At 39.6% G+C, this 24,558-nt stretch overlaps 1 protein-coding gene and 1 long non-coding RNA gene across 3 annotated transcripts in view; one reads left to right on the forward strand and one right to left on the reverse strand.

Moving 5' to 3' along the window:
- Nucleotides 1-4,397, reverse strand: part of BAIAP2L1 (BAR/IMD domain containing adaptor protein 2 like 1) — a 34,560-nt gene extending 30,163 nt beyond the window's left edge. Inside the window, exon 1 of one of the 2 annotated variants that reach the window (XM_015643043.3) lies at nt 4,160-4,397. In XM_015643043.3, coding sequence (XP_015498529.1) covers nt 4,160-4,210 — 51 coding nt within the window. In that variant the 5' untranslated portion in view covers nt 4,211-4,397. The remainder of the gene's footprint in view (nt 1-4,159) is intronic. The other variant, XM_015643042.3, reaches the window with a different exon arrangement.
- A 133-nt stretch (nt 4,398-4,530) lies between these two features.
- Nucleotides 4,531-24,558, forward strand: part of LOC107211333 — a 46,259-nt gene continuing 26,231 nt past the window's right edge. The window contains exons 1-4 of the long non-coding RNA XR_004499433.1: nt 4,531-4,695; nt 7,297-7,441; nt 13,888-13,987; nt 23,915-24,030. This is a non-coding gene — a long non-coding RNA (uncharacterized LOC107211333). The remainder of the gene's footprint in view (nt 4,696-7,296; nt 7,442-13,887; nt 13,988-23,914; nt 24,031-24,558) is intronic.

Here is a 24,558-nt window from a genome sequence, read left to right on the forward strand (position 1 = left end):
CTGCAGTCTCACATTTACATCCTGCAGGCACCCTCGGAAGAGTGAATAACAACATCTTTGGGTAGAATTTTGAAATTAGGAAACAACCAGAGAAAAGTAGGTCCTGATGTCTGCCATCACTCCTATTACCATCACTACATCTATTCATAGCTAAGCTCTGTTTAGCTACTAGTAATTTAAATTGTTATTCCTCAATTTGAAATTGAGTAAATTTTTAAAGAATCTAGTGTTGCCACACAATGTCTGAGATCCTCCCCCGCCCTTGAGAAGATTCAAAAGCTGTACAAAGCTGTACAAAAAGGAAATAATACTGTGCTCTACTGCACTTGAAGCATTTTGTACATTAGTGCATTTCATCTCCTCCTTTAGCTCCTGGAATCCATAATACACTGTTCAGAAGGGCACAGTTCAGCCCTCAGCACATCTCATATTAAGCTATATTTGTATATTAGCTTAATATTATTTTAAAACAGGTTTAACATAATGGAAAAGACAAAATCAAGATGCCAGTGTTTATTCAAAAAGACTAATTCTTATGACTAATTCTTAGTCGTCTTGATGAAACATTTCTTGTTTAAGAGAAACCTTAATACATCATCCATCAGTGTGCTTCAAATACAAACCTTTTCAGGTTATGAACACATGCCCAAGGATAGACATCAAGCAGGCATAACCCTAAATAATGGCAGAAGAGATCATTTATACTGAGGAAGAACTGGATTTTATACAAACTCCCAAAGGCTCCTCTTCCCCCAAGTTAGATTTATAATGCAGGGATGCAAAGCAACAACCTGACTGCAGCTTGTGCTGGGACTATCAGTGAGTTTGACATTTGATACACAAGTCCAGTAGTTTAATATAATTGTGAATCTTTTTAAAATACAGAAACATGGAATTTAGGACTTTAAACTGAATTTATCAGATATATTTCTGTGATAAAACAATATAGCCTACCAAAATAATTCTCAATGCCTCTAGGGAGAACAAAGTGGGGTTTTTTTGGTGGGTAGGTGTTTTGGTTTTTTTAAATTGTGCTTTGGTTGATAATCAAAATTTCTGGGTAAGGTTTACTTGGATACCATGAGATATATCTTTTAAATCCCAGATGAGCAACACCAATCATGGCCTTATCAAGAGCTCTGGAAACCTCACCCCACAGGAAGAGTCTGTGAGCTGCCTGCCCAGCCCTTGGCCCATCCAGGCAGAAGGACAGGTCTGTACCTCAGCACTTTCCTGTCTTGTCCCCTTTCCCCTGCACTCTGAGTATCTCAGCCGGATGCCAAGCAGTTTTCTCTCACTTACAGCAGAAAACCTGTACAGGCTGCAGGGACACAACAACACACAACCTGGGGTGACCAAGTCACCATCTGTGCGTCAGGGGGTGCCACAGCATCCCCCCTACATGGTCTCCACAGGGCGCTGCCCGGGCAGGGCAGTGTCATACCAGGGAACCTCTCAGCAGTTCCTTGGCACAAGGGAAGCTGTGGCCCTCTTTAGTCATAGGCTCCCACACCCTTGGGCTTCATTGTGCACGTGCCATTCCTATCATGCGGTAAAGTGATTCTCCAGGTTTTACATAAAGGGCAAATGTCAGCCCTGGTTTTTGTGCGTGCACACACATTTGTGAATTATGCTGTTTATTTAGTCAGGTTAGCTGAAAAACACTGAGGTATTCACTTTCTGGTGCTGTTGCCAGAAGAAAGGAAGAACAAGATAAAAATAAAACGGCATTACTCAGCCACCTGATGACTTCTGTAAATATATTTTGAAGCTTTGTATAACACAGGTCACTATGCATTTAATAAATCCAATGGATTAGCACTGTAAGAAAGAAAAAAACCACAATACTCCCCCACACCCAGAAAATAGCAGGCCAGCAGGGTATTCAATTTAATTTTCTATTATTTTTCCAGGTCACCCAAAACTTGATTTTTTTGAGAAGTCTTAAGCCTGTATTTGGTCCTGCGGCACAGATGCCATCACTGCACTGCACTGAATTGTTTTTTGCCCAGACCAAGCCTTTAGTCTCAGAGGTAGGAGAAGCACACCCACTGCTCTGGATTTTACCCATTCCAGCACGGTGTTTCAGCAGTGCTCTGCTAGGATGGCACAGGCAAGAGCAGAAGTGCCATGAGCACTGCTGAACAAAGGAGAGCACACTCTCCACACAGGCTGGAGCATGGCACAAAGAGGTGTTCATTTGTTTTAGATGGGGGAGCTGTGATTACAGTCCCAGCCAGTGCTGAATACACAGGCTCCTGCTCTCTGCCCCTAAAGGGTAACCAACTGTTTTCAAGATTTCAACTTTGATATAGAAATAACTGCTTTAAAGTGGACCCCGAATGCATTCTCTATCTGAAGCAGCCTTTATACCTTATCTGGATAAAGTTTCAATTTTTAATGAGGGCAGGGCAGGAGGGTTTCCAGGCCTGTGAGTACGAGCTATGTGATGCAACATGCCAGACCTCTCAAAATACCTACAGAGGAGACATTTCATCACACTGTCAACATTAACTTTGTGTTCCTTCGTGGTTTTCCTGGTTATTTCAACCTTAAAGATCCCTTTGAATTAGTCGAATTAGAGAAAACAAAACTAAAACGTAAACTTTACCAGGAAATAAGTACTGAATAACAGGGAAGGTTTTACTATTTAGATGTCTCTTATTCCTTTAAAGCCCATTTTAAATTACGTCCATTAAAACACACAGAAGATCTTCTCTCATCTCCTCTGTGAAACTGTTTTGACTGCATTCTGGAAGTCAATAGACAGAGGAGAGCATTCCTTTGTTGGCACAGCCCTGAACAGTCAACTTCCCAGGTTTCTCTTCTATGAGCCTGTATTTACAGGGTGCTCTTCTGAGAGGGGAATTTATGTTTGCTTATGGCCTTGCCACAAATGTAACCAATACCAAAAAGCACCAGACTATTTAAAATTATCTGCTCTGGTTCCAGAGGACAAAATTTATAGCCAGATAATCTCACTTTTTTCAGTAGTTTTGCATGAATTTGATATCTAAGTCCAAAGAAAGTAAACAGCAAATACAACGTGACCCCAATATAACTGGACTGCTTAAAGTGAGCGGTAATGTTGACTTAAATGTGCATCAAAGAACAACAAAAGTAACAGCAAAATTTACTCCTAGCAATGTTTTTGGAAACCTTTAAATGCTGATGACAACATCTTCAGAAATATGAAAACATTTGATAATAAACCAGAAAAATTTAGTAAACAGTGAAATAGAACAATCCATCAGAAAGCTTTCCTTAGGGCTCAAAGCTGCAAATGCAGCTGTAAGTTAAATATGCAAATGCATTCAATCATGCAAATTTGAGTGCTTTCTCTGGTACAACACACTGTACAGAATGAGGATTATAGATACAATTATGGATTACTTCACTACCCATCCAAAAGTATGATTCTCAAGGGAATTTTTCCCAACTAGAATTGCTGTGTTTTGGAAATAGTGTGTTTACAGGGAAAAAGAGTTCAGAAGAAGTGTCTGGTGCCCATAAACAAAATATTTTTAATTTACAAATAACGAGGCATTTTGGAGTTTAAAAGCCTCCCAACATGAACTGAACTACCCACAGCGGTCAGTACTTTGAGGCAGTGCTAGGGTGCACCATCATAAATCTGATTATCATCTCGGGACGCTGGCAAGCAACTTAATTCAGCTTTAAGCCATTTTTAGTCTCTGGCCCGTATGAAGAAACGGTTCGAGCAGAGGACCACAGCCACCAGGATCTCCAAACCACCTTATCACCAGAACACACCGAGGGAATTAGGGCCGGCTGGTGAACCGAGCCTGCTGGAGAGGCAGAAACCGCTCTGGAAGCCGCCTTGTCCCGGGGGCGCGGCGGAGCCCCGGACACAGCGGGGCGGGCGGGACCCCTCCCGGGGAGCGAAACGGGGAGCGGGGTAAAAAGGAGAAGGAAAGAAAAAAACCAAACCCAAGCCAAGAAAAGTAGAGAAAAAAGTAAAGAAAAAAAAAGAGTAAAAAGAAAAAGGTAAAGAGAAAAAAGTAAAGGGGGGGTGCGGGGGGAAGACAAAAGTTTGCTGCGTTTCCGCGTGAGGAGCCGCGGCTGCCCCGCGCCTCCCGCGGCCCCCGGTGCCCGGGCAAAGGTGGCCACGGGCAACCCCTCCTCGTCCCGCACTCACTTTGTACGTGCTCTCCGTCAGCTTGTTCACCTCCTCGGGGTCCCGGGACATGGTGCCGGCGGGGAGAGCTCGGTCCTGCGGAGCGCCCCGGCCCCAGCGCAGCGCCGCGGCAGCCTCGGCTTCCCGTGAGGGAGCTGTCACAAACTTGCGGAACCAGCCGGGCAGCGCCGCCGGGGCGGGCCCTGCGCACCGCGGCTCCCGACGCGGCAGGACTGGCTCGGCGAGCGGGGAGGGCCGGGCCGGGCTCGCATCACCGCTCTCGGCTCGGCGGGCAGGGCACGGCACGGCACGGCACGGCACGGCACGGCCGGGCGGGGCGGGGCGGGGCGGGCGGAGCGCTTGGACCGCCCCTACCTGAGCAGCCACCGCCCGCTCCGAGCGCCGCCTCTGCCCTCAGCCTCCGTCCCCAGCCCTCAGCCTCTGTCCTCCGCCCCGCTTCCCTGACCGGGAGCCCCGGTCCCGCCAAAGCCCAGCCCCGGCCGTGTGGAAGTCTTCTCTGGAGGCAGCTCTGCTGTAAGTGCCACGCCAAGTCGGAGGTAAACTTTTCCTCCCCGCAATTAAGTGAAGGTTCTGTAGGAATTAATTAGTTAGAATGAATTATCGAAGCGCGGTGCGGGGTGGTCCTTCCACAGCACAACCCCACATGAGGGAGAGCAGAGGAGGGAGACCCCCATCCCTGAGACCCCCTCAGGAATGGACACAAATGTTTTTCTCCCGAATCCTGGTCTAGCGCTCTGCCCGAGTTTCCTGCTACACGCTGGAGTTTTCTGTTTGTTTTAAATACACACCCAATAAAACACTGCCCCCAGTCATCTTTCCTCTGTGAACTGACTTACAAGCCCTTCATGGGGAGGGATGGTGAGGAAGGCTGTGGGAAGCTGTAAATTTTTGTGGACCATAAATAGTCCAGAGATTGTGAGATTAAAGAATGCTAGTTGGAATATCTTTCTGATAAAGTAATACTGGCACTCTCTTGAAGGGCTTTATGGGAATTTCATAACCACGTGTATTTAAAACTAGGTTACGGTACTGTGAGGTGTAATCGCCCCCCTCACACTGCCTGCTCTCTTGGTCGCTGTCCTTCCCTCTGTTTTTCTCGCTTTATTGCAGCAATAAAAAACTGGTCTTGAATCAGTATTCTAGATATTGGACTTTCATGATGAGGAAGTTGTTACAGGATTTCGAGAGCTGCAAGAATGTTTTTGAAGTGCCTTTAGCATTACAATTATAATTTATCATCTGGGGAAAAAGTAGGCACTTAAGGTGTTATCTTGAATGCAGCTAAAATGCAGGGCAGAAAGGGGGTTTTAGGAGACTTCATACTCCCAGGTGAGGTCTTTACAGACCTTACAGGTATGTATGGTGTTAATTGCTTTACAGTTTAATTTGTGATGTTATCCTGTGGCCATAATGGATTGATTTGGGCCCAAGTCTACAAGTCATATTCCCTCTAAGTAGTGTTTGCTCATATAAACAGTCCTCACAAATGTGATGTGGCTGCTTGCCTGAGCATGGCAGGAAGAGTCACAAATCACACTGTTTATTCCCAAGTCTTTTGTCTGCAGAGTTTATTACAACCCTGAAAACAGACTGGCTGCTACCAACTTTTGTATTGCCACATGCCAGTACCTGAAAAGGATGTTGCTCCCTAATAGGCTGGTGTTCAAACTTGAGGGAGCAGGGACCCAAAGGAAGATGCAGAAATACACTACACTCCTGCTAAAGGAGCTGGGAGTGTAGTGTATAGCAGGGAATGTTTTATTCCTGTTAGGGGCATAGCATTTCTCTTTCATTTGAACACTGTGGAGCTCTGAGAGCTCACCCAGGATTCAGGGTGTTTGTTTCCAGTTGGCTTACTAAGTTCAGTCATAGTAAATTACAATGTGAGTGTAAATGGAGTATGCATATCAGACAGAAACAATATGGATAATTTATGTAGGCAGAAGTGTTTAAGTAGTTACGATACTTAACACATTGTGGGAATGCTCAGCATTTCAAAATATACATTTGTAAAGCTCTTTCTTTTTACCTTGTAAGCAGATGTAAATATTTTAAAGTTCTACTGAATTTCCTACTTCTGTGTATGACCTTTGGTCTTTGGTATGACCTTTGGTATTTGTTTCTTCAGGCTTTCTGTGATTTTTTAAAGTTTTCAGGTTATCTTTTTTTTTTTTTTTGTACTTTTAGTGCTGTTTGTTATTTAAAACAAAGGAAAATAAAGATGGAAATAAATAATACGGTATTATACCATTTGTAAAACTATGGAGAAAAGAAAAAGAAACTTAGAAAAAACAGTCTTTAAGGAATACCTAAGTAAGAAATGAAACTATCCGTGCAGAATCTTTAATTTGGGGTAATGATTACACCTATTATTTCATCTACCTGTAGATTAAAGTAAAAATAACCATAAATAGTTCAGATATTTAACTTTGCTGTGTGACTGCAAAACTTGAAACCTGACAGCCAAATCCAGTTCTTTGAGTATCTAGGCCTCTGCTCCAAATCATAAATTTTCAAATTTACTTGGTAAAAAAATCTGCTTGAACTTGTGATACAAATGCAAAGGCTTTGCTCTCTTAATAGGGGATTTTCATCTTACATTGTGTAAAGATTAGTGTTCTGTTACTGACTTAGCTGGAGTCAGTCCTGATGTGTGCAAACAACAGGAATTTGGAATGGTTGAATGAAGTTTCATTTTTGCAAGTTGCTTAAGGATACTCTTGCTTTTAAACATGAGTGCAATAGTCCTCTAGTAACACACCAAAGTGTTTGGTGTGATCCAGACAGAATGTTTAATAGCTTGAAAAGCTGAAACTTAATGAGTATTTCTTCATGCTCCATTGCCTACATACTCCTGTAGGCATTTGTAATAAACATACTATTGTGAGATGTATTGTTTTATGTAGATATTTCTGGTTTATCATATTAATCAATTATACTGAAGTTTGGGTGTTTGAGTTCTCAGGTTATGCATTTTGTTATTGTTTCTTAGGGACTCTGAAGAGAACTTGCTAACTTTTCTCTGGAGAAGAGTTCAGAGCAGGAGTCTAGTCCTGATCACAAATCATATCTGCTCTCTGTACTGATTGGAATTAAAATTGATCTGATTACCTTTTTTTGATGCTTACTTTTAACAGATGTGGATTTGTTGGCCAGAAGAGATGAAGAAGGAAATCTTCTTTCTTTGGTGGTGATCCCATTCTGTGGTGTAACTACACCTGTTCTTTGTACTTTGTCTCAAGCAATAAATGCACCTCAAGAATAGTTCAGGGAACTTGCCAGGTCAGTAGCTTAGCTGGTCAATCCCTGTCAGAGTAGGGCCAAATTCAGCATTAGGTTGCTCAGGGCTTCATCCAATTTTGAAGGAAAAGTTGAGGAACAGAACGGAAAGTTTTATTTGAAAGAGCCTGTAACTTGACAAGTAAAGAAAATCCTCCACAGCATTATGGGAGACAGTGTTTAACATTCTGTGTTGATATATCCCATATCACCCTTCCAAATGAGATGCCCACGCTCAACAGACATTCTCTGGCTTGTAAGGAGAGCTCTGACTGTAATGCTGCCTGTTGAGAAAACAAAACTCCTTCCTCATTACCTGCCATTCTGCCTCACTTTGCGCTTCCCTGATGTTAAACTGAAATGTTTGAAGGACCATAATTATGCACAATTCCAACAGTTCCCCTTGATACTGGCTGTCTTATAAGTGACTGCTTGGATTTCAGTGTGTCCTGGTCTCACCCTTGCAGTGGTTAAGGTGCTCCTGGCGGGCAGATTCTGAACAGGAGCAGCAGGCATGGGCTGGCCTGGGGCTGAGGCTGCCAGCATCTGAATCTGGCTTTCTGCAGGTATTGCTGGGAAGTGCCCCTCTGGGCCCCAATCCAGCAGCTCATTCCATGTTGGCCAAAGGCAGAATCACACAGATTTAGCAAAACTGCTGTCGAGGGACTCACTCAAGTGCTTATATTTATTCCCTCTGGAAGGCCAGTTCTCCCTGGTAGGGTTTAAGTTTTGGAATATGACTAGCCACAATAAAAATTTCCCCATGTGTTGCCAGCCCTATAGAACGATACATCTTTTGAAAACATGCATACTCAGAAATATTCCCTTGAGTAAATATATGTGTTTCTTTAAAGCAGTAATATTTTGGTGTACAATAATTTTCTGCATGTGTCCTGTTTGCATGTCAGAGACGTATTCAAACAGTTTTTGGGAAGGATTTAAGCATGCTGTAAAGACCCACTGGTGTCAGCTCCTCATTAGATTTTTAACACATGTTTTAAGTAGCTTAGTAGGACTGTAACTAATTACATAAATGGTGGCTAAGCAGTAATCACATGTGCATGATCTAGCCAGCTGTGGCCTATCATTCCCTGTGGTCATTAGCAGATGTTTAACTTGATTAAGAAAAAAAATGTACACAGCATGTTATTTGATGATTTCAGACTACATTCAGGGTCAGAATATAATTTTCTGAACAGGAAATTAGAGGGACTGTACAATCTCTCTTTTCTGATTGATAAATATTTTTTGTCCTCTGTTGACTCTTATAAGGAATTTTTCAAGTATTTTAATCGCCTTAAAATTGACAATGCAGAAGCACACTAAAACTTACACAAAATGTTGTTTGAAAGAATTATATAAAACTTTGAAGGGTTACTGACCCTTTCAGTCTAATTCAGCTCTGGATCATTTAAGGATTTACTCCATTTTTAAATAGATGCATGCAAGCACAAAATCATTGTTTCCTGCTGTTCATTGTCCTGGGCTGGTTTCAAAGCAAATGAGCTGTAACTCAGACTCACAGGTCAATAAGATACTGAGCTCTCTGGTCAAGGAAGACACTTAATCAAATGCTTAATTTAAACGTGTAATTAATTGACTGTACTTTGGGGGGTTGAATCAAGGAAGTGCAAGATGTTTTTTCTTAACTCTTCATTCTCCAGACAAAAAATGAGGGGATGTTTTGTTTTTTCTTGAAGATGGAGGCTTTGGATGCTTGTGGTTTTTGTCTCAATAGTCTAGTGTTGCAAATTATCTCGGAAGTATTATAAAATGAACTATAATCTGATTTCATCATTGTGGTTTATTTTTTTGAGACTAAAAAGAACCTATGGCATGGAAGAAAGTGTTTTTTAAAAGATTTATTTTATGAGGTTGCCTAGGACTTGGACAAAATTTATCATTCAAGGCAATCTAACAGACAGTCCTGCTAGCTATGCAAATAATTTTCTGCTGCTAGTTAAAATATTTTAAACAAAGCTGTTATAAGCACACACTTTGTGACTGCTCACTTCTTGCCGAGAGTAGCTGTGCTTTAATTCACGTGCTGTGCCCACTAGATGGCAAGCGAGCTATGCACGATGGAGGGAAAGAAAAAACATTTTCTGTATGCACAAGGCTTTCTTCAAGTGCTTTATAATGAAACAAGATAGATATTAGTGGTAAGCGAATAAAACAGCCTTTATAATGCTCAGAGACAGCCTTAGAATTTTTTCTCAAGGGTGTAAGTGCCGTTAGTATGTTCATGTTATTGAAATCTAAATATGCCTTGGGATCTGTAACTTCATTTTGGAAGCCAGCCCTAGTAGCAAGCCAACATCCTGGTGAAACTCCTGTTATAAACTTCTAATCCGTTTAGGTTCCAGGGGTTTATGAGGTGAGTCATGCTGAAAACACTTCATTTTAGATACCTACGTGTTTGTTATCTTCCCTTTTGTAATTTGTCAGCTGGGGATTAACTAACAGAAGGTGTGTGCTGTCCCAAATGTATAAACTGGTTTAGCCTGGGGCTCAGTGTAGGGTTGTGCAGCTGAACAGAGATCTGCTCATTGCTGCTCTCAGTAATGTCAAGAGATTCTGTATTAGAACCAGAGTAGAAATTAGCAGTGTTTGTTATGGGGTAGAACATAAAGACCTCAACTGGAATGTGATGATATTGCTGGGCTGGGAACAAAATGTGCACCAGGTGTAAGGTAGCACTGTTGTGAGCATTTTCAGAGAGTTTTGGTGCTGTTCTTACCTCTTTCTTTTCACACAAGGAGAAGATAGACCAAGTACATAGTACTGGTAATTTGATTGTACTTAAAAAATGGCAAAACTCCTAGAACTGCATTTTTATATTGCAAAGAAACTTGTAGCTCATTAACCCCTCTCTTTGATGTAGCCTTACTGTCATGGAGAATTACTAAAAAGATGTTCAGGTTCAGAAGATGTTCAGATTGTATTAATAAAAAACTATTTAAAAAATGCAATCACCTTCTTCCCACATTGCCATTTGACTGTGGACATTTTTTAGAAGTTGTACTGATACCAAAAAAGCAATCCATTTCTATCTCTTGGTAATAAAAATATGATTCCAAACCTGTACATGGATATTCTTGGATTGAGCCATACTGAAGTTTCTTTGTATGGACATGTTATGAGCCTGCCTTCTCCTCTTATGCTCAGTTGCTGTTCCAGGAATCAAACACTGCTGTGCCTGCCCACTCCTTGTTTCTAGACACCCACTGGCCGGTGACAATCCTAGCAATGCTTTCCAGAAAATGTAGGGGCAGTGATGGTTGATGGTGAGCAGCACAGACCTTGGGAGCATCCTGTGGTGGGTATTTACAGTCCTGCCTGTGCAGCCCGGAGCGTCTGTCCCTGATGGGGGTCCCGCCCCTGCCTTGCAAAAACCCCTGAGGCAGGAGGTGGTTGGAGGCTTTGACTGTTCTGCAAAGATGGGAAGATGATGATTAGATTAGATTACATTGGCAAAAGGCAGACTTGGAGGTTTGCATGAAAAGGATGATTGATGAATCGCGGGTTGTCTGAAAGGTGATAGCTCTAGGGTCGGAATACCTCACTTCCAGTGCCATTGAAATTGGGAAAATAGCATGCTTAGGGAAATGAGTGATTACGAGTGGTTCTCAGCTCCTGATTAACCGGCTTCTTTGAAGTCAGTTCAGTTCCTATGGATTTCCTGAAAGTTTGGCTTGCCATTCCTCATTTCTGCTTAGCTTTCTCATTTGAAAATCAAATATATGGGCTGTATCACAAGGAGTGGTCTCTAGGCTCAGGGCAAAGAGGTTTGGGATGGCTCAAATCCGCCCAGTTCGACGTGTGAGGAGAAGAAGGCACTTGACTTCTGGTAACAGTGCTGTGGGCACTTATTTTCCATAGAGTTATTGGGCATAATCCCTCCATGTTACTGAGCCAGCGAATTACTAGAGTTACAGATAATTTACTAGGTAAGAATTGATTGAGTTGTGATTCAGTACAGACATTGCAGCTGCTCAGTTGTTTGGCTTCTGATGAAAAAATATTTTACTGTTTCTTTTGTCCTTTTCACATAAGGGCTGTAGTTTCAGTTGTTCCTTTGGATATTTTGAAACTGTTCTGGAACCAGAGAATCTGGTTTCTGGATACAGGAGATATATCAAATTGCTTCTATGCTGCATATTTCTGCTGGTCCACCCTAGAATTCGCTGAATTAGATATCAAGAATTTAATTCATTTCAGGGTTTCTAAAGGTGTTCTAAATATGTTAAATTTTGAAGTTCTTGTTCATATAGAAAACCTGTATGTTACTACAGGTTCAAACTAGGAGAAAAGGGATGTGTAGTGGACCTTCTTTTGACCTTGATGAACCATGAGATTCATGTCTTTGTCTTAAATTTAGGACAAAATTTTGGTTGAACTATAACTGATGGAAGCTTTTAATTTAGAGAAGCCCAGCTTTCTTTTTTATGCTCTAGATTTTTTGTTAAACTTCAAGTCATCTGAATTTTGAAGAGAAACTCTTACACTGATATGATTTGTGAAATAGTTTGATAATACTTCCTCCTTTGACTCCTAGGATACCAGGAGCTTGTTGTACATGCCCTTCATCAGTCAGATGGTTGTGCTGTGTAGATGTTTTTTGTTAGTATCATGGAAAACATGTACTTGCAGCTAAACCTTACCTAAAGTTTTATATCTCTACCCACATTTGTTACTCTTGTAACGCTACTTAGCAGCTAAAAGTAAATCAAAAGATCACTAATGACAGAAACCTCTCAATTTCTCTCTTTACAGTAGATAGGAGGGTCTCAGGTGCAAAATTCAGATATCAATTTAGTTGTGAAATTTTCAGAAAATCAGGGATCTGACACTGGATTTGTTTTTTTTTTTAATGTGAAAAGTCATTAGAATTACCTGGTTGTGCTTTTGGGTGTTCTATATCTAGTATTTTCAGACCAAGACACGAGGCTGAATTGAAAGTATTACCATACATAGTAATGAATTAAAGAAAAAGACAATTATGATTGTCTCCTTTTTTGGAATATCCAGAAAAGATGTAATATTGTACTGTGAGTTTATTCTAGATCAGTATCCTAAATCTCCTTCCTCCCCCAGCTGACAGAACAGATGGTTCATCTCTCTCCTACAATTTCTGAATCCTTCAAAATCCCACTGTGAGGAGCTGGGGATAGGTCTTTCTTTAAGAAGTCCCGTCCCTCTAGTTCATTTTAATTCCATGGCTAACTCTTCAATAGCATCACCCTGTTATGCTGGTTTTTCTGGAAATCACTAAGGGATGAGATGGTGTGTAGAATTAATACTGCTGATGAAAATATCAATGTAAGTATTCAGCACAACTGGAGAAATGTGAAGGGAGAATGTCTACAAACTTTTTTAATATAAGCCTGTGGTCTTTGAGCAGTCTGTGAGAGCTATGGGCAGTGTAAACAGTTTAGGTCTGCTTATACCCATGAGTGGCACTTCAGGCAAAAAAGGATTTGCAAATTATAAAGGTGACATAAGAACTGTGACAGCGTCACAATAACAATATTACCAGCACTGCTAAGGGGAAGGCTGAAATCTTGGGTTTGTTAAGAGTGAGTACATATTCATACTGGAATAATGCCTCTGAAAAGAATAAAAACATCCTTGACAGTCAATGACCCAAATCTACAGTCATGGGAAAGAGAAAGGTGAAAGATAGGCAGAATTGTAGCAAATGGACAAGGAGATCTTGAACACTTTCATTAGCAGCAAAAATTAAATCAGTTACTGCAATAACTGCAGGCAGGGGAGGTGGGAAGGTTGTGCAGAAAGGCAGTAATTCTTTTTCTTTCATTATGGGGAGCTTTCCATAACTTCAAGGAATTATGGCAATTATGTAGCATCAAGTCAAGAATGACATCAAAATGACCAAGTCAAGTGGGCTGTGTCTCTGGGAATTGAAACCCATACATTACTTACATTGATGGATAACTCTTTAGAGGAGTAAGCATTTTGTTATGTGACTCACCAGCTAGCAGCTGGATGCTTTTCCCAAAATATTCAGAAATATTCATCTTGCTCAGTGCAGCCAAGTTTGTGCTATTTGGGTAATATTAATGAATTAATGTAAATGTGTATTATATTTTGTTAGTTCTTAGTTTCTAGACAATGTGGGCCAAGGCCACATCCTTTTTTCAACAGCACAAAGTAGTTGAAAAGGCAGAGAGCAGCCAGGTAGGAATCTCACTTACACAGGAGGAGTCCCTTGGTAACAGACAACCACCACAGCAGCTCAATTTCAAGTTTTCTCCAATGCCAAATCAGTTGAAATTTCTGAGCAAAACAAGAGTTGGAAATTGGTTTTTGCTTCTGAGTTAGTCTCAGCTGTCAACAGTCCACCAGGAAAGTGGGTAGCAGCATATGAATTAGGGCAGTGCTGCAGCTTGAATTCTGTTTGATGTTTGTGCTCCTCTGACTAACAGTGTGATCTGGATTTCACCACAGCTCTGGTGGAGTTTGAGGCCAGAAGATGGAACTCCCTGGCTACCACCCACCTGCAGCAGCAGCTTCAGCTGGGATCAGGTACAAATCTGATTCAAACCTTTTTCATTGCAAATTTTGTCAGTCTCTTATTCTTTCTTTAATTTCCAATTTGTCCTGTCCCACCCATGGGTATTTTTTGCCAGTACAATAAAAAGAAAATGCTGTATAAAACAAAGCACATATACACAAAGTAACAGAAGTCCTGTTTCCCTTTTTCAGATCTCTAACATAACATTCTCTTTCTCCTTGCCTTTCTTGCTCATTTCAAGACTCTTCAATTCCATTTCAATTTCTCTCTGCAGTCATTGATTACTGATGTAATATTTCCCATATAAAATTCAGAGCTACAAAAATAGGCTACAGTACAGAAAATATTTTAGACAGAGGCTGGTTTAGTTGAGTTAGAGAGGTTATGTGTTGGCGAATAGTGACACATTCATTTATTTATCTGCAGGGAATTGTTAGTGAAGTTTCTTGTTTATGCCCTTTCAGTCTTTCTACTGATTCATTCTCACCTGTTTTCTGAGACTGCTGTGACCGTGTAGAAGTATAATGTGACCTAAGCAGCTCAAATTCATTAGAACATGATTATCATGAAGCAAGAGGTCTAGCAGAGACATTTTAAATGAGGATGTAATATAGGTAACTTTTTACTTCTATGAAAGTGTGAAAGTATGAGTTACATTTTCATTAAGTTAAGGCAGCGAGGTCTTCAGCATGATTGGTGTACCTGCTGTACAGACAGTGCTGTGAAATAAGCCAGAAGCAGCATTCTTCCCACTACTTCCCCCTGTTTTTATTGATTTAAGTGAGGCTCTGGGGTATCTGATCCTATCCTGATGCCTGAAGATTTATTCAAATAACTCCCCATGCATCAGTGTGATACTATACCGCTTGTTCTCTGGAGAAAATAATTAAGTGAGTTACTAACGCATAAAATGCTCAACTTAAAATGCTTAAATATTCCATTTGATGCAGTTATATATAGTTTAATGTAATAAGTGCAGTATCTTCTTAGAGTGCCATGGCTTTCATCTCCATTAAATGGAATATTAATTACCAGTTGATTCCGATTTTGTCAAGGTTGCTTTGTTGTTATATTCTTGAACAAGACCAGAAGGTGAAAAAGGACTAACCTGTATATAAATTAAAAGTAATCAACAGAGGTCAGAACAATAGTGTCATTACTTTGGGGTTGAAGTTATAAATAATTTGCAATCCCAGAGTTTTTAAAATGAGACAGAAAATCTGTTGACTGATTTGTAAGAGAAGTTGCTTGTGGGGATGGCAAGGTAGTTCATCCTATGTGCAGGTATTGCAAAGAATGTGAGAGTAACCGAATACAGCCAGTGATGGAACAGGTGATGGAGTTCAGCCTTTCACTGGAAGAACTGGTGTGAAAATGCAATTCCAGAGCAGCTCCATGGAGCACTCAGCAATCAGTGGATGCACATGAAGTTCCCAGTATCCTGCTCAAAAAGCCATCAAATAGCTTCCAACTGCGTGTCAGCTGCTGAGAGCTGGAACAGTTAATTTTGCTTTGTGTGTTAGAAAGGTTAATCCTTTGACATTGAACATGAAAGATTGTTTAATTTTTTGAGAAAGAAAAAGAAAATATTTTTTAGTTCTAAAGTTGCTTAGATTTCACTTACAGTGAAACAAAATGTGTGGGTTTCTCTATATTATTTAAAAAACCCCAAAAATCTGTAATATTTTGCAACTTTTTATATTATTTACATCAAGTGGTCTCTTTAGATACAGCTTTGTTTGCATGGGAATAGAACTATCAGTTCCAGATTTTAATTTTTTTTTAATTTTTGCCTTTTTGTCTTGTTTCACTATGGAAACAAGCATTTTAGTCCAACAATTTCATAGAGAAAATGTAACTGAAATTCACCTTTTTCTTGCAAACCATATAAACATGTGTTTGTATATTCTGGTTGTATTAAAATCAGCCACCTCTGAATACAAAATCCACTTCAAGGGCGAGATCCTAATATTCATCCATCTTCATGAGTCCATATATTCCATATATCCCTTTCCCTTGATACAGCTGTTATATAAATGTCCCTGTATTATACTGGAAATTGAACGTTGACAGCGTAGGAGAGGCATGTGAAGAGGAGGAGGAGGAGGAAGAATTGTTCCAGCAGTGGTGGATGTGTGTTTGGATGGTGCAGGTGCCCACTTCATTCACTGCATCCCTTCAGCACCAAGAGTTCAAACCAGTGCTGGCTAATTCCAGGACTTGAAACTGTATCTACATGCAAATCTCATCCTTTGGAATCAACTTTCCTTTGGGTCCTGGTAATTCAATGTATGTGGGCTCTGTTTTGGGTCCTGGTAATTCAATGTATGTGGGCTCTGTTTCTGTGTATTGTTTGTTGGTTGCTCAGCCAACCATAGCCATCAATACCTGGGCACTTACTCCAACATCTCACAATTTTTTGCTTGGGCTCAGAGTGCAAAATGAAAAACAGATTTAGCTGTTGCTGTTGATACACATTTCCACTTAACCTGCTCTCCATGTAACAGAGGGTTTGAACAGGATCTGTGTTACAGCAGTTTTACTGCCTAATTCAATTTTGCAGTTCTGCACAACTACAAGAAATGATGAAGTTTGGTTCATCTTTCAAGTAGCTTTTGCATCATTCAGCTTGTCCCCCTCCCTGATATTTTTCACACTTTGATGCTAATGAGGGGCCAGAGTGTCCTAAAGCTAATTAACATTTCTGGTCATAGATGCAGAAAGGTAAGAAGAAAATTGATCTGCCAATGTTGAACTAAAGTGTAGAAAGCAGAGATGCATTGCTAAGATATCTTTAATCTGAATAAAAAGGTGGACTTTTTTTAGGAGCTGCTGCTTTTTCCTGCACTCTTTCTCATCAGCATATTAAACCTCTTCTTCACAGGCTTTGTTCAGCTGTTGTTGCATAGCATTCCGGGTTGAGTAAATTCATGGGAGTGTGGTTTGGGGAAAAGTTGGCAAAATGAAGCTGTAAATTGTTGGGAAGTGTTTAAATTGAGAACTGTGTTGCAAGTTTCCCATGGAGATTTAAGTCTGATTAACTGAACAGAACTGAAATATATTTTTCAATTTATATTCAAATAATGTTCATTGTTATTTTCTTTAATATGAACTTAAAAGATCTCTGAGGGGATCATTTCTCCACAGATAGCTGTCTTCTTTCAAAAAAAACCCCAGTGTTGCCATTGACCTTGAGTATTTTCAGGAGAGAAGAGCAGAGGAGGCAAATAAGTGCAATTTCAGCCCTTGTTTACCAGTCATCCCTGAATGTGCCAAATGCCACAGCTGCCACTGACTTTGAGGAACCCTGGTATTTGAATGGTATGAAGTCCAGATATAACATTTATTTTGATGGCATTAGAAAATGACAGTTAATGTTTCAGTTATTCAGGAATATAATGTAAAAGTACAAAAATTGTTCTAAGGTGAGTAAGTTTAGCTGCAGTGTAGGTTCTCCTGTTTAGAATCCTGATCTTAAAACTTACCAGGGCCTCAGCTTTGGGGTACTTCAAGTAGAAGTTCTTGTGGTCAGACATGTGTTGCTACACATGAAAAATATTTCATAGAATCATAGAATATTCTGAGTTGGAAGAGGCCCACCAGGATTATTAAAGTCTAACATTTTTTGGAAGAATGTATGTAGCTATTTTTTCTAATTTTTATTGGAAGGAAAGCAGCAGGATTTAGGAGATGGCACTTTGAAAAGATTAGCAACTCATTCAAAGTTGTTAAGGAAAATTGGAGCAACTAAGGCAAGGGGAAGGTCAGTGCAGTCATGCTTACTCATGAATTGGTAGGGAACTAAAAGAACAAGTCCTGTGACTGGGAAGGACTAGAAAGAAGTCAAATATTGGGGTTCTTTGAGGCTTTGTGCACTGACTGATATATTATTATATTTTCTGCTTAGAAAAAGCAGGGTGTCAATACATGGTATTGCCATAAATTTATATAAATTAGGCAATTTTAGAAAAGACTACTAAGAGCTCTAGGAGAATGTAATAGGACTTGGTAATAAGATGTCAGATTAAATTCAATTTAGATAAGTGCATGGGAATTAAAGTATAAATCACTTCAGCAGTACAGTTCTAAATCAGTCCTTCAGAAAATTGCTTGATATTATATTGGAATATTTGAAAAACACTACTGTGATTATGTAAGTTAAGATTATAGTAAAAAGTGCATTAAAGGCATAGGTATTTAAAAAATATATGGGCTCTTTTGTTATACTTCTTGATTCTTGATCATTGATTATAGTGGCTCTATAAAGTGTTCCAGGTGCATGAGGTTGTGTCAGATTCCAGTGGCTTGGTAAAAGTGCACACATCTCATTCACAGTGGGTGGCTCTGGTATCTGGCTTGTAGATTTAAAACTAAATTTTTAGATAGTAATGCAAATTTATTTTTTTTTTTTCCCCTAAAAGAAGAAGGTTCTTGTATTTTTTAAGTTCTGCTGGAGACCGGGTTTTTGAGTTGTGTTGGATCTAACCAGGCTTGGAAGGTTATTTCCATTAAGGTGTGCAAGATTCAAAGTGTCAAATTCCATGACCAGGGTGTACCCTAACAAGTAAATGGTAGTCCTGTGAGCATCACTTTTCACTTTCCATAATGAAATGATGGCTGAATGAATGTCACTGAATGCTTAAAAATAACAACTCTAAACTAAAACCTAGACTAGGAAATCTGATGAAAATCAGCATTTTTCAGCCTTGTTTAATTTGCTGTTTTCCTGAAAGCCCTAGAAACTCTGGTGCAGATGGTGAGAGCAGGATATCACCTGCAAGACTGGGATCTGTGTGTTTGAATAATGAAAATTCTGATCAAAACTGTTTGTTGTGGCTGCAGTTTGCAGTAAGGCCACTTATGACTAAATAATTGCAGATTTGACCACAAGTCTTTCCTGAATTCTCTATTAATCTATAGCAGAGCTGGCTGCATGTTGAATTTTTGGTGACACTTTCTCCATTGTTTGATCAATCCCTGCTCACTGTGTAGAAGTCTTGGGGGGAACTTGTGCTCTCTGTAACTTTGCAGCAGTGTTCGTGTTGTCCTTGTAGTTCTTATTCAGTGTGAAATATTCCCTTTCAGAATTGGTTTATAATTGAGCTCCAGTAAGATCGCTCACCTTGTCACCTGTTAATATGAAAAGTTCTGTATTTTAGAGAGAGGGCATTGATCACTTTATTTCTGTGTTAATAATAACAACTACTGTCAAATTATCATAGATAAAGGATGTCTTTTTTTTTTTTTTCATTACTGGCAAGAGAAGTATGCTTAGTCACTGCAATTAATTCTTGTTGTGGTTCCAGAACCTTATAGTGAGTAATTTCAGTCTCTATTTCTGGTTGTCTCTGGAGATTTGAAAAAATTTGGAACCGTTTTTAAAGCAAGGTTTTGATGTCATCTTAAATGACATTGGTTGCCTTTTCACATAATTTTGGTGAAATCCTTTGCTTTTGTACTCTGTTTCATCAGTACAGCTAAATCTGTCATTCACTCCCAAATAATCCAAGCCCAACTTGCTTTGCAGCTCAGAGGATTAATATAGGCTGCTCAGAGTTACATGCTTTAATACTGTCTGGGGAAAAAAACCCGTTTCCTCACTATCTGTTTTCAGAAGCATTAAAATGTTTTACAATTTCAGTCCTTATACTTTGTCTTCTACAGCTCTGTTGTAAAACTGTGGAAGCAATAAATCCTTTCTATCTTTAATTGAATCCTTTGATATCACTCTTTAGGGCAGCCTGGGCTTCGCAGTTATTTGCACATATTCAGTAGGAAACGTCTGTTCTTGTAGGTTTTACTCTTTGTCCTTCAACAATGTAAATCTCATGGCCACAAATGTTTTCCATCTTGTGTGGTCCCTGCTTATGCCCTTTTTATTTGCTGCACAGAGCTCATGTCGGCTCCTTTTTGCCTTTAGACTCTCTGGAAATAATTTTGGGGCTGTTCAAACCAGTTCAGTTCCTCTCCTTGCCAGCTCTAGCATGTAGCCCTAGCTCTGTGCAGATTAAACCAGTGTTAGTCCTGATGGCCACAGCCCTGCCCTGGGTCCTGTTCTGGCTGTGCAGTCCCACCAGCGAGGCTGGGCAGGGAGGAACGAGCCCCAGGGGGGTTGCAGAAGGACCAGAGCCTGGTACAGAGCTGCTGCCAGTGGCTGCACCTTCATCTTTGCAATGCTTCCACTGCTGATCCTCCACACTCACATTCCGGCTGTGGGTCAAGGAATTGATTTTTTTTTTTTCCCTCAGATTCAGAGCTGTTCTGTAGGGAAATATTGCCAGTTCAGTGTCTAGGAAAAAAAAAAAAAGTGTGTTTTTCTGGGTTTCTTAGGAAAACCTTGTGTTTTAGAGATAAGAGTAGTTCAACTTTTGCACCCAAAAAGTATTTGCAAATGGCAGCAGTTGTCTGCCACATTAGGCTTAAGAAGTTTCTCTTTTGTGTTGTTTCTTTTTTGAAAAATGAGGCTAGCATATTTTGCTATACAAGATATGGCATGTGCATGATATCCTGCTTTGGAGACTTTATAACACTACTGTGTAGGCAGGAAAGGGATTTCTTTCCTTTTGCAGTCTCTGAGTTTGATTTTTTAGGTAGCAGAGAAATATAGCTCTATTCATAATGAAAATACCCTGTTGTACCAACATTGTTCATACAGTTATTGAGTTTTTTATATTGCATAAAAACATGAGCAATGTCTTTGCTACTCACATGCTGCTTATTCTTTGTAAGTTTTTTCCTTGTAAAAAACCAAAAACCCAACACAAAAACCTCCTCTAGAACACTGTAAGAAATAAAGTGTAGTAAAGTAAAGTAGCCAGTAACTGGGATAGATATGACTGCACTGAGAAAAAGATGCTACACTCCTGTAGGAATTACCTTGTTTATATTGCTTTTAAGTCACTGAACATGTCCATGGTGAAATATAGACTTATATTTACAGAACTCTGAGCAGTGTCTAACTGAGTTTCAGACTTATGTAGTTAATAAAAGAGCCTATTCTCTTCAGACAACCTTGAATTCTTATTAAATGTATAAGTTTCATTTTAGACAGCAGGTTTCTACATACTGGAAGCCTCAGGCTAAAGTAAAAAGCAAAGGGAACTTGTATATGTTTGTGGGTGCAGTGCAGAAGGGAAAATTCCTGTTTCTGCTGCCAGGGTTCCAACTAGTTCATTTGTAAGGTTGGTCTATTTCTCTTTAAGAAGGGCAGGTGAAAAGTACAACTTATAGAGAAAGTTTTATTTCTGTTGCTCTCAAGGAGTTAATGTACTTTTAATTAGAAAAAGCCATTGAAGGCAGGTGGGGAAGGGGAAAAACTGTTGTTTCTTAATGAAAAATTTTCTCTATCCTGCAGAAAGAGCAATAGATATCCTCCTGAGAATTTTTACTAGGATTAATGGAACTAGTGGTAGATATGATGCTGTAAGGAATGAGAAAACAAGGCCTGAATTAATAAAACCTTACAGTACAGTACCATGCAGTAAGTGCAGAAACTTCTTGTTTTTCACGGTCTGAAAACAAAGACAAAGAGAAATCATGCAACTTGAATATAGCATAGTTTTTCTCCTACAGCAAGAAAGTGAATCCACATTGTTAACTCTTGACACTGTTGTCCACCCCAATTAGAAAACTGCATTTTTTAAGGCTTAGGGATCATAAAGTTATAGACATATTTGGGATAAAAGGCCATGTACAACATTGTCTGATTTGAAAAGCAAAGCTGAATCAAATGAAATAACACAATAAAAGCTGCATTTTAAGTATGGTGGTCTTCACAGCCATGCCACTGTACTTGTAAAACCTACAAAAATCAGACATTTTTTCTTTAACTTGATTCTAGTGTTTCACTGAAAAGATATTCTCATAACTGAATGACTGCTGTGAGCTTTGCTGCTCCACTTAATTGCTTCCATTTCCAGGCAAAATGGCTCTCCTGAATTCTGCTTTGGGTTTATTTTTTTGCCTAGTGGAAGGCCAAAAATGCTCCCTCATGGAGGCAATCCCATATAGCAGAAGGTGAGAGGGCATTGGGAAATGGATGTTTTAAAACTGCTGATCTCACCTGCTGATGTGTGGTAGAAGTGACAGCAAATTCCACATCAAGCAGGAAATGCATGTGTGTTGCTGGCACTTCTGTGTGAGGCTGGAGCCTTCCAGGTGCCCAGCACAACATGATTCTTGAAGCAGCTGCTGCTGTGAGTAAACGTGTGAGAGTATTGATCTGGAATGCAAAGCTTAAAAAGCGTTTTGGAAGCACATCACTGACATATGGCACAGCAGTTGAAATGAGTGGAATCATTGTTCTGGTGCAGACTTTACAGATAACAGTAGGAGAAGTAAAACTCAGGAAAGGTTCAGAGCCTTATGGGGTGATTTACAGAGGAACTGGATGTGACAATGCGAGTCAATCTAAAAAAAAAGTAACAGCCCACAAGTTGAAACAGCTTTTCCTCAGAATGAAATGATGAAGACAAACAGACGAATGTAGGAGGAATAAAATAAATCAGCTGTTAGCTCTCTCTTTGAAAACACTTTTAAAAGGGAATAAAATTGTTTTTTAGTGCTTTTTAGACTTTTTTTCATCCTTTTAAAGAAGAAATTAAGATGTCTCTTGATTCTGTACTTATTAAAAATGAAGTGTTGCCTGATTCTGTGAGGACCTTCACATCATGAAAGTGTAATGTGAAAATGACAACTGATAGTTGTGAGAACAGGTATCCTTCAAGCCTATTCTTAACAAGTGCAACAAGATGACTTAACTGCCCTCAGCTCTCATGACTTTGGCCTCCAGTCCAAATCCATTTAATGCTAAATTCTGGGGAGGAAATGGGCTTCATGCTGTGAACAGAAAATTAAGAAATATGTGTTAGAAAATGCTGTAGTGTGATGGTTCTGTGTCAAAAACAGTCTGCAGCTTTCTGCCTAGACTTTACAAATTGAAAGCAGCATCTGTATTTGGATTCTGAAGCAAAAAAGAGCACAGCATAAATAGTCCTGATATAAGATGCTTAATATATCAGTTCACCTAAGCAAATGATCCCATAATCTCTTCCAAATCATTACAGAATGTTTCTGACCTTATCTCCTCCCTATTTCTACAAAAATCTAGTGTTCTTTTCGGCTCTGAATTGCAAACCTGATTTCCTGGGTGTTAAGCAATTGCAGCAAGTGTGAAGTTTTCTGTGTCTGCTTTTCCATGAAGAGACTGTTTGCAGGATTCGAATTTATAATCATGGAACTGAAATGATGATCTAGACTGTGTAGTTCTGGATAAATGTAGAACAAATGATGTACCTGCAGTGGCTCAAGGCAGACTCAAGACTTCCCCGAGGTTCAGAGTAACTTTATTGCAAAGGTCTCATTCACTTCAGGAGTAATGAGAGTACAGTTCTAGTTTTAAAACAGAAAATGCTGTCGCATTTTGTGTCTCAAAAATTGAGTGTTGAGCAGTAATCTGCTTTTTTTGTTCTATCTCCTAATCTCACAAGCTGATAATTACTTTGTAATAGCTGCCAAATCATTTAGGAGTGGAATATATTTACCTGTGCTGATAAAAGAGATAATATTTTTATTTTCAGTTTTTAGCCATCTCAGCAGATGTGTAACTGCATAAAAGATTTTGTTGCTAGAGCCTGCTTGAATGCTTAAAAAACTCAAGTGGATTAAAATTAATTTTTGTGTCTTATTCATATGTGGGTTTTTTGAGGGGGTAAATGTATCTTATTTCTAATAGTTTTCAGGGCAATGTAAGACATCTTGCAGAATTGTCTTACAGTGTTGGGTATTTTAGAGAGTATTACTTCCTGCATCCATTTCATTCTCAGAATAATTGAAAGAGGGAAGAGGTAACAACTAAGAATAAATGCCTTTTGAATGATATTGTAGACTTAGTTTTCAAGCTGAAAAAAAATTGGAAAAAAATTATTTCTTGTTACCAGAAGCACTGTGGAAATGGCAGTGGATATTACATGGGATGGCCCTCACATGCTCAGCTCCATTAGCTTGGACAATTCAAGAGGATCTCAGCTGGGTTTCCTGGCCACAGGTTACACAGGTAAGAGCAGAACTGCTTTTACAGCCACTTCTTAGCAATCATTCCCTTCTGAATCTGCCTGCTTGGAGGCTACAGTAAAATCTGGCAGTACTGTGCTCTCAGTCTCAATATTTATTCTAACATCCACATTTGAAAATTATCTGCACTTTGTACTTCATTTTTTTTGTTGTGTGGGGTTTGTTTTTTTTGTCCTGCAATTTGCCATTTTAATGTAGATTTTCATATCTATGGGTGTATTCTGGTAATTTCAGCAAAATGTATTGCTTACTAGTTAAAATGATGTATTTTTGATCATTGCATGGTGGATGAGGTAAAATAAAATGCCGTGGTGGTATGGAATCTAAATATTTGTGTAGATGTTTTATTTGATAACTCCCATTCTGCTTCAGCTGTTTATGGGGTTTTATTGCTTGCTTTGCAATCCAATATAGGGACCCAGGTGTACCAGGGGAGGCTGAGTTATGTTGCATGTGGTTTCACAGAACCATATTAGCGTTGCTTAATCATTAAAGCAACATGAATTGTGGT

This window comes from Parus major, chromosome 14 (assembly GCF_001522545.3).
Source record: "Parus major isolate Abel chromosome 14, Parus_major1.1, whole genome shotgun sequence".
Lineage (NCBI taxonomy): Eukaryota > Metazoa > Chordata > Aves > Passeriformes > Paridae > Parus > Parus major.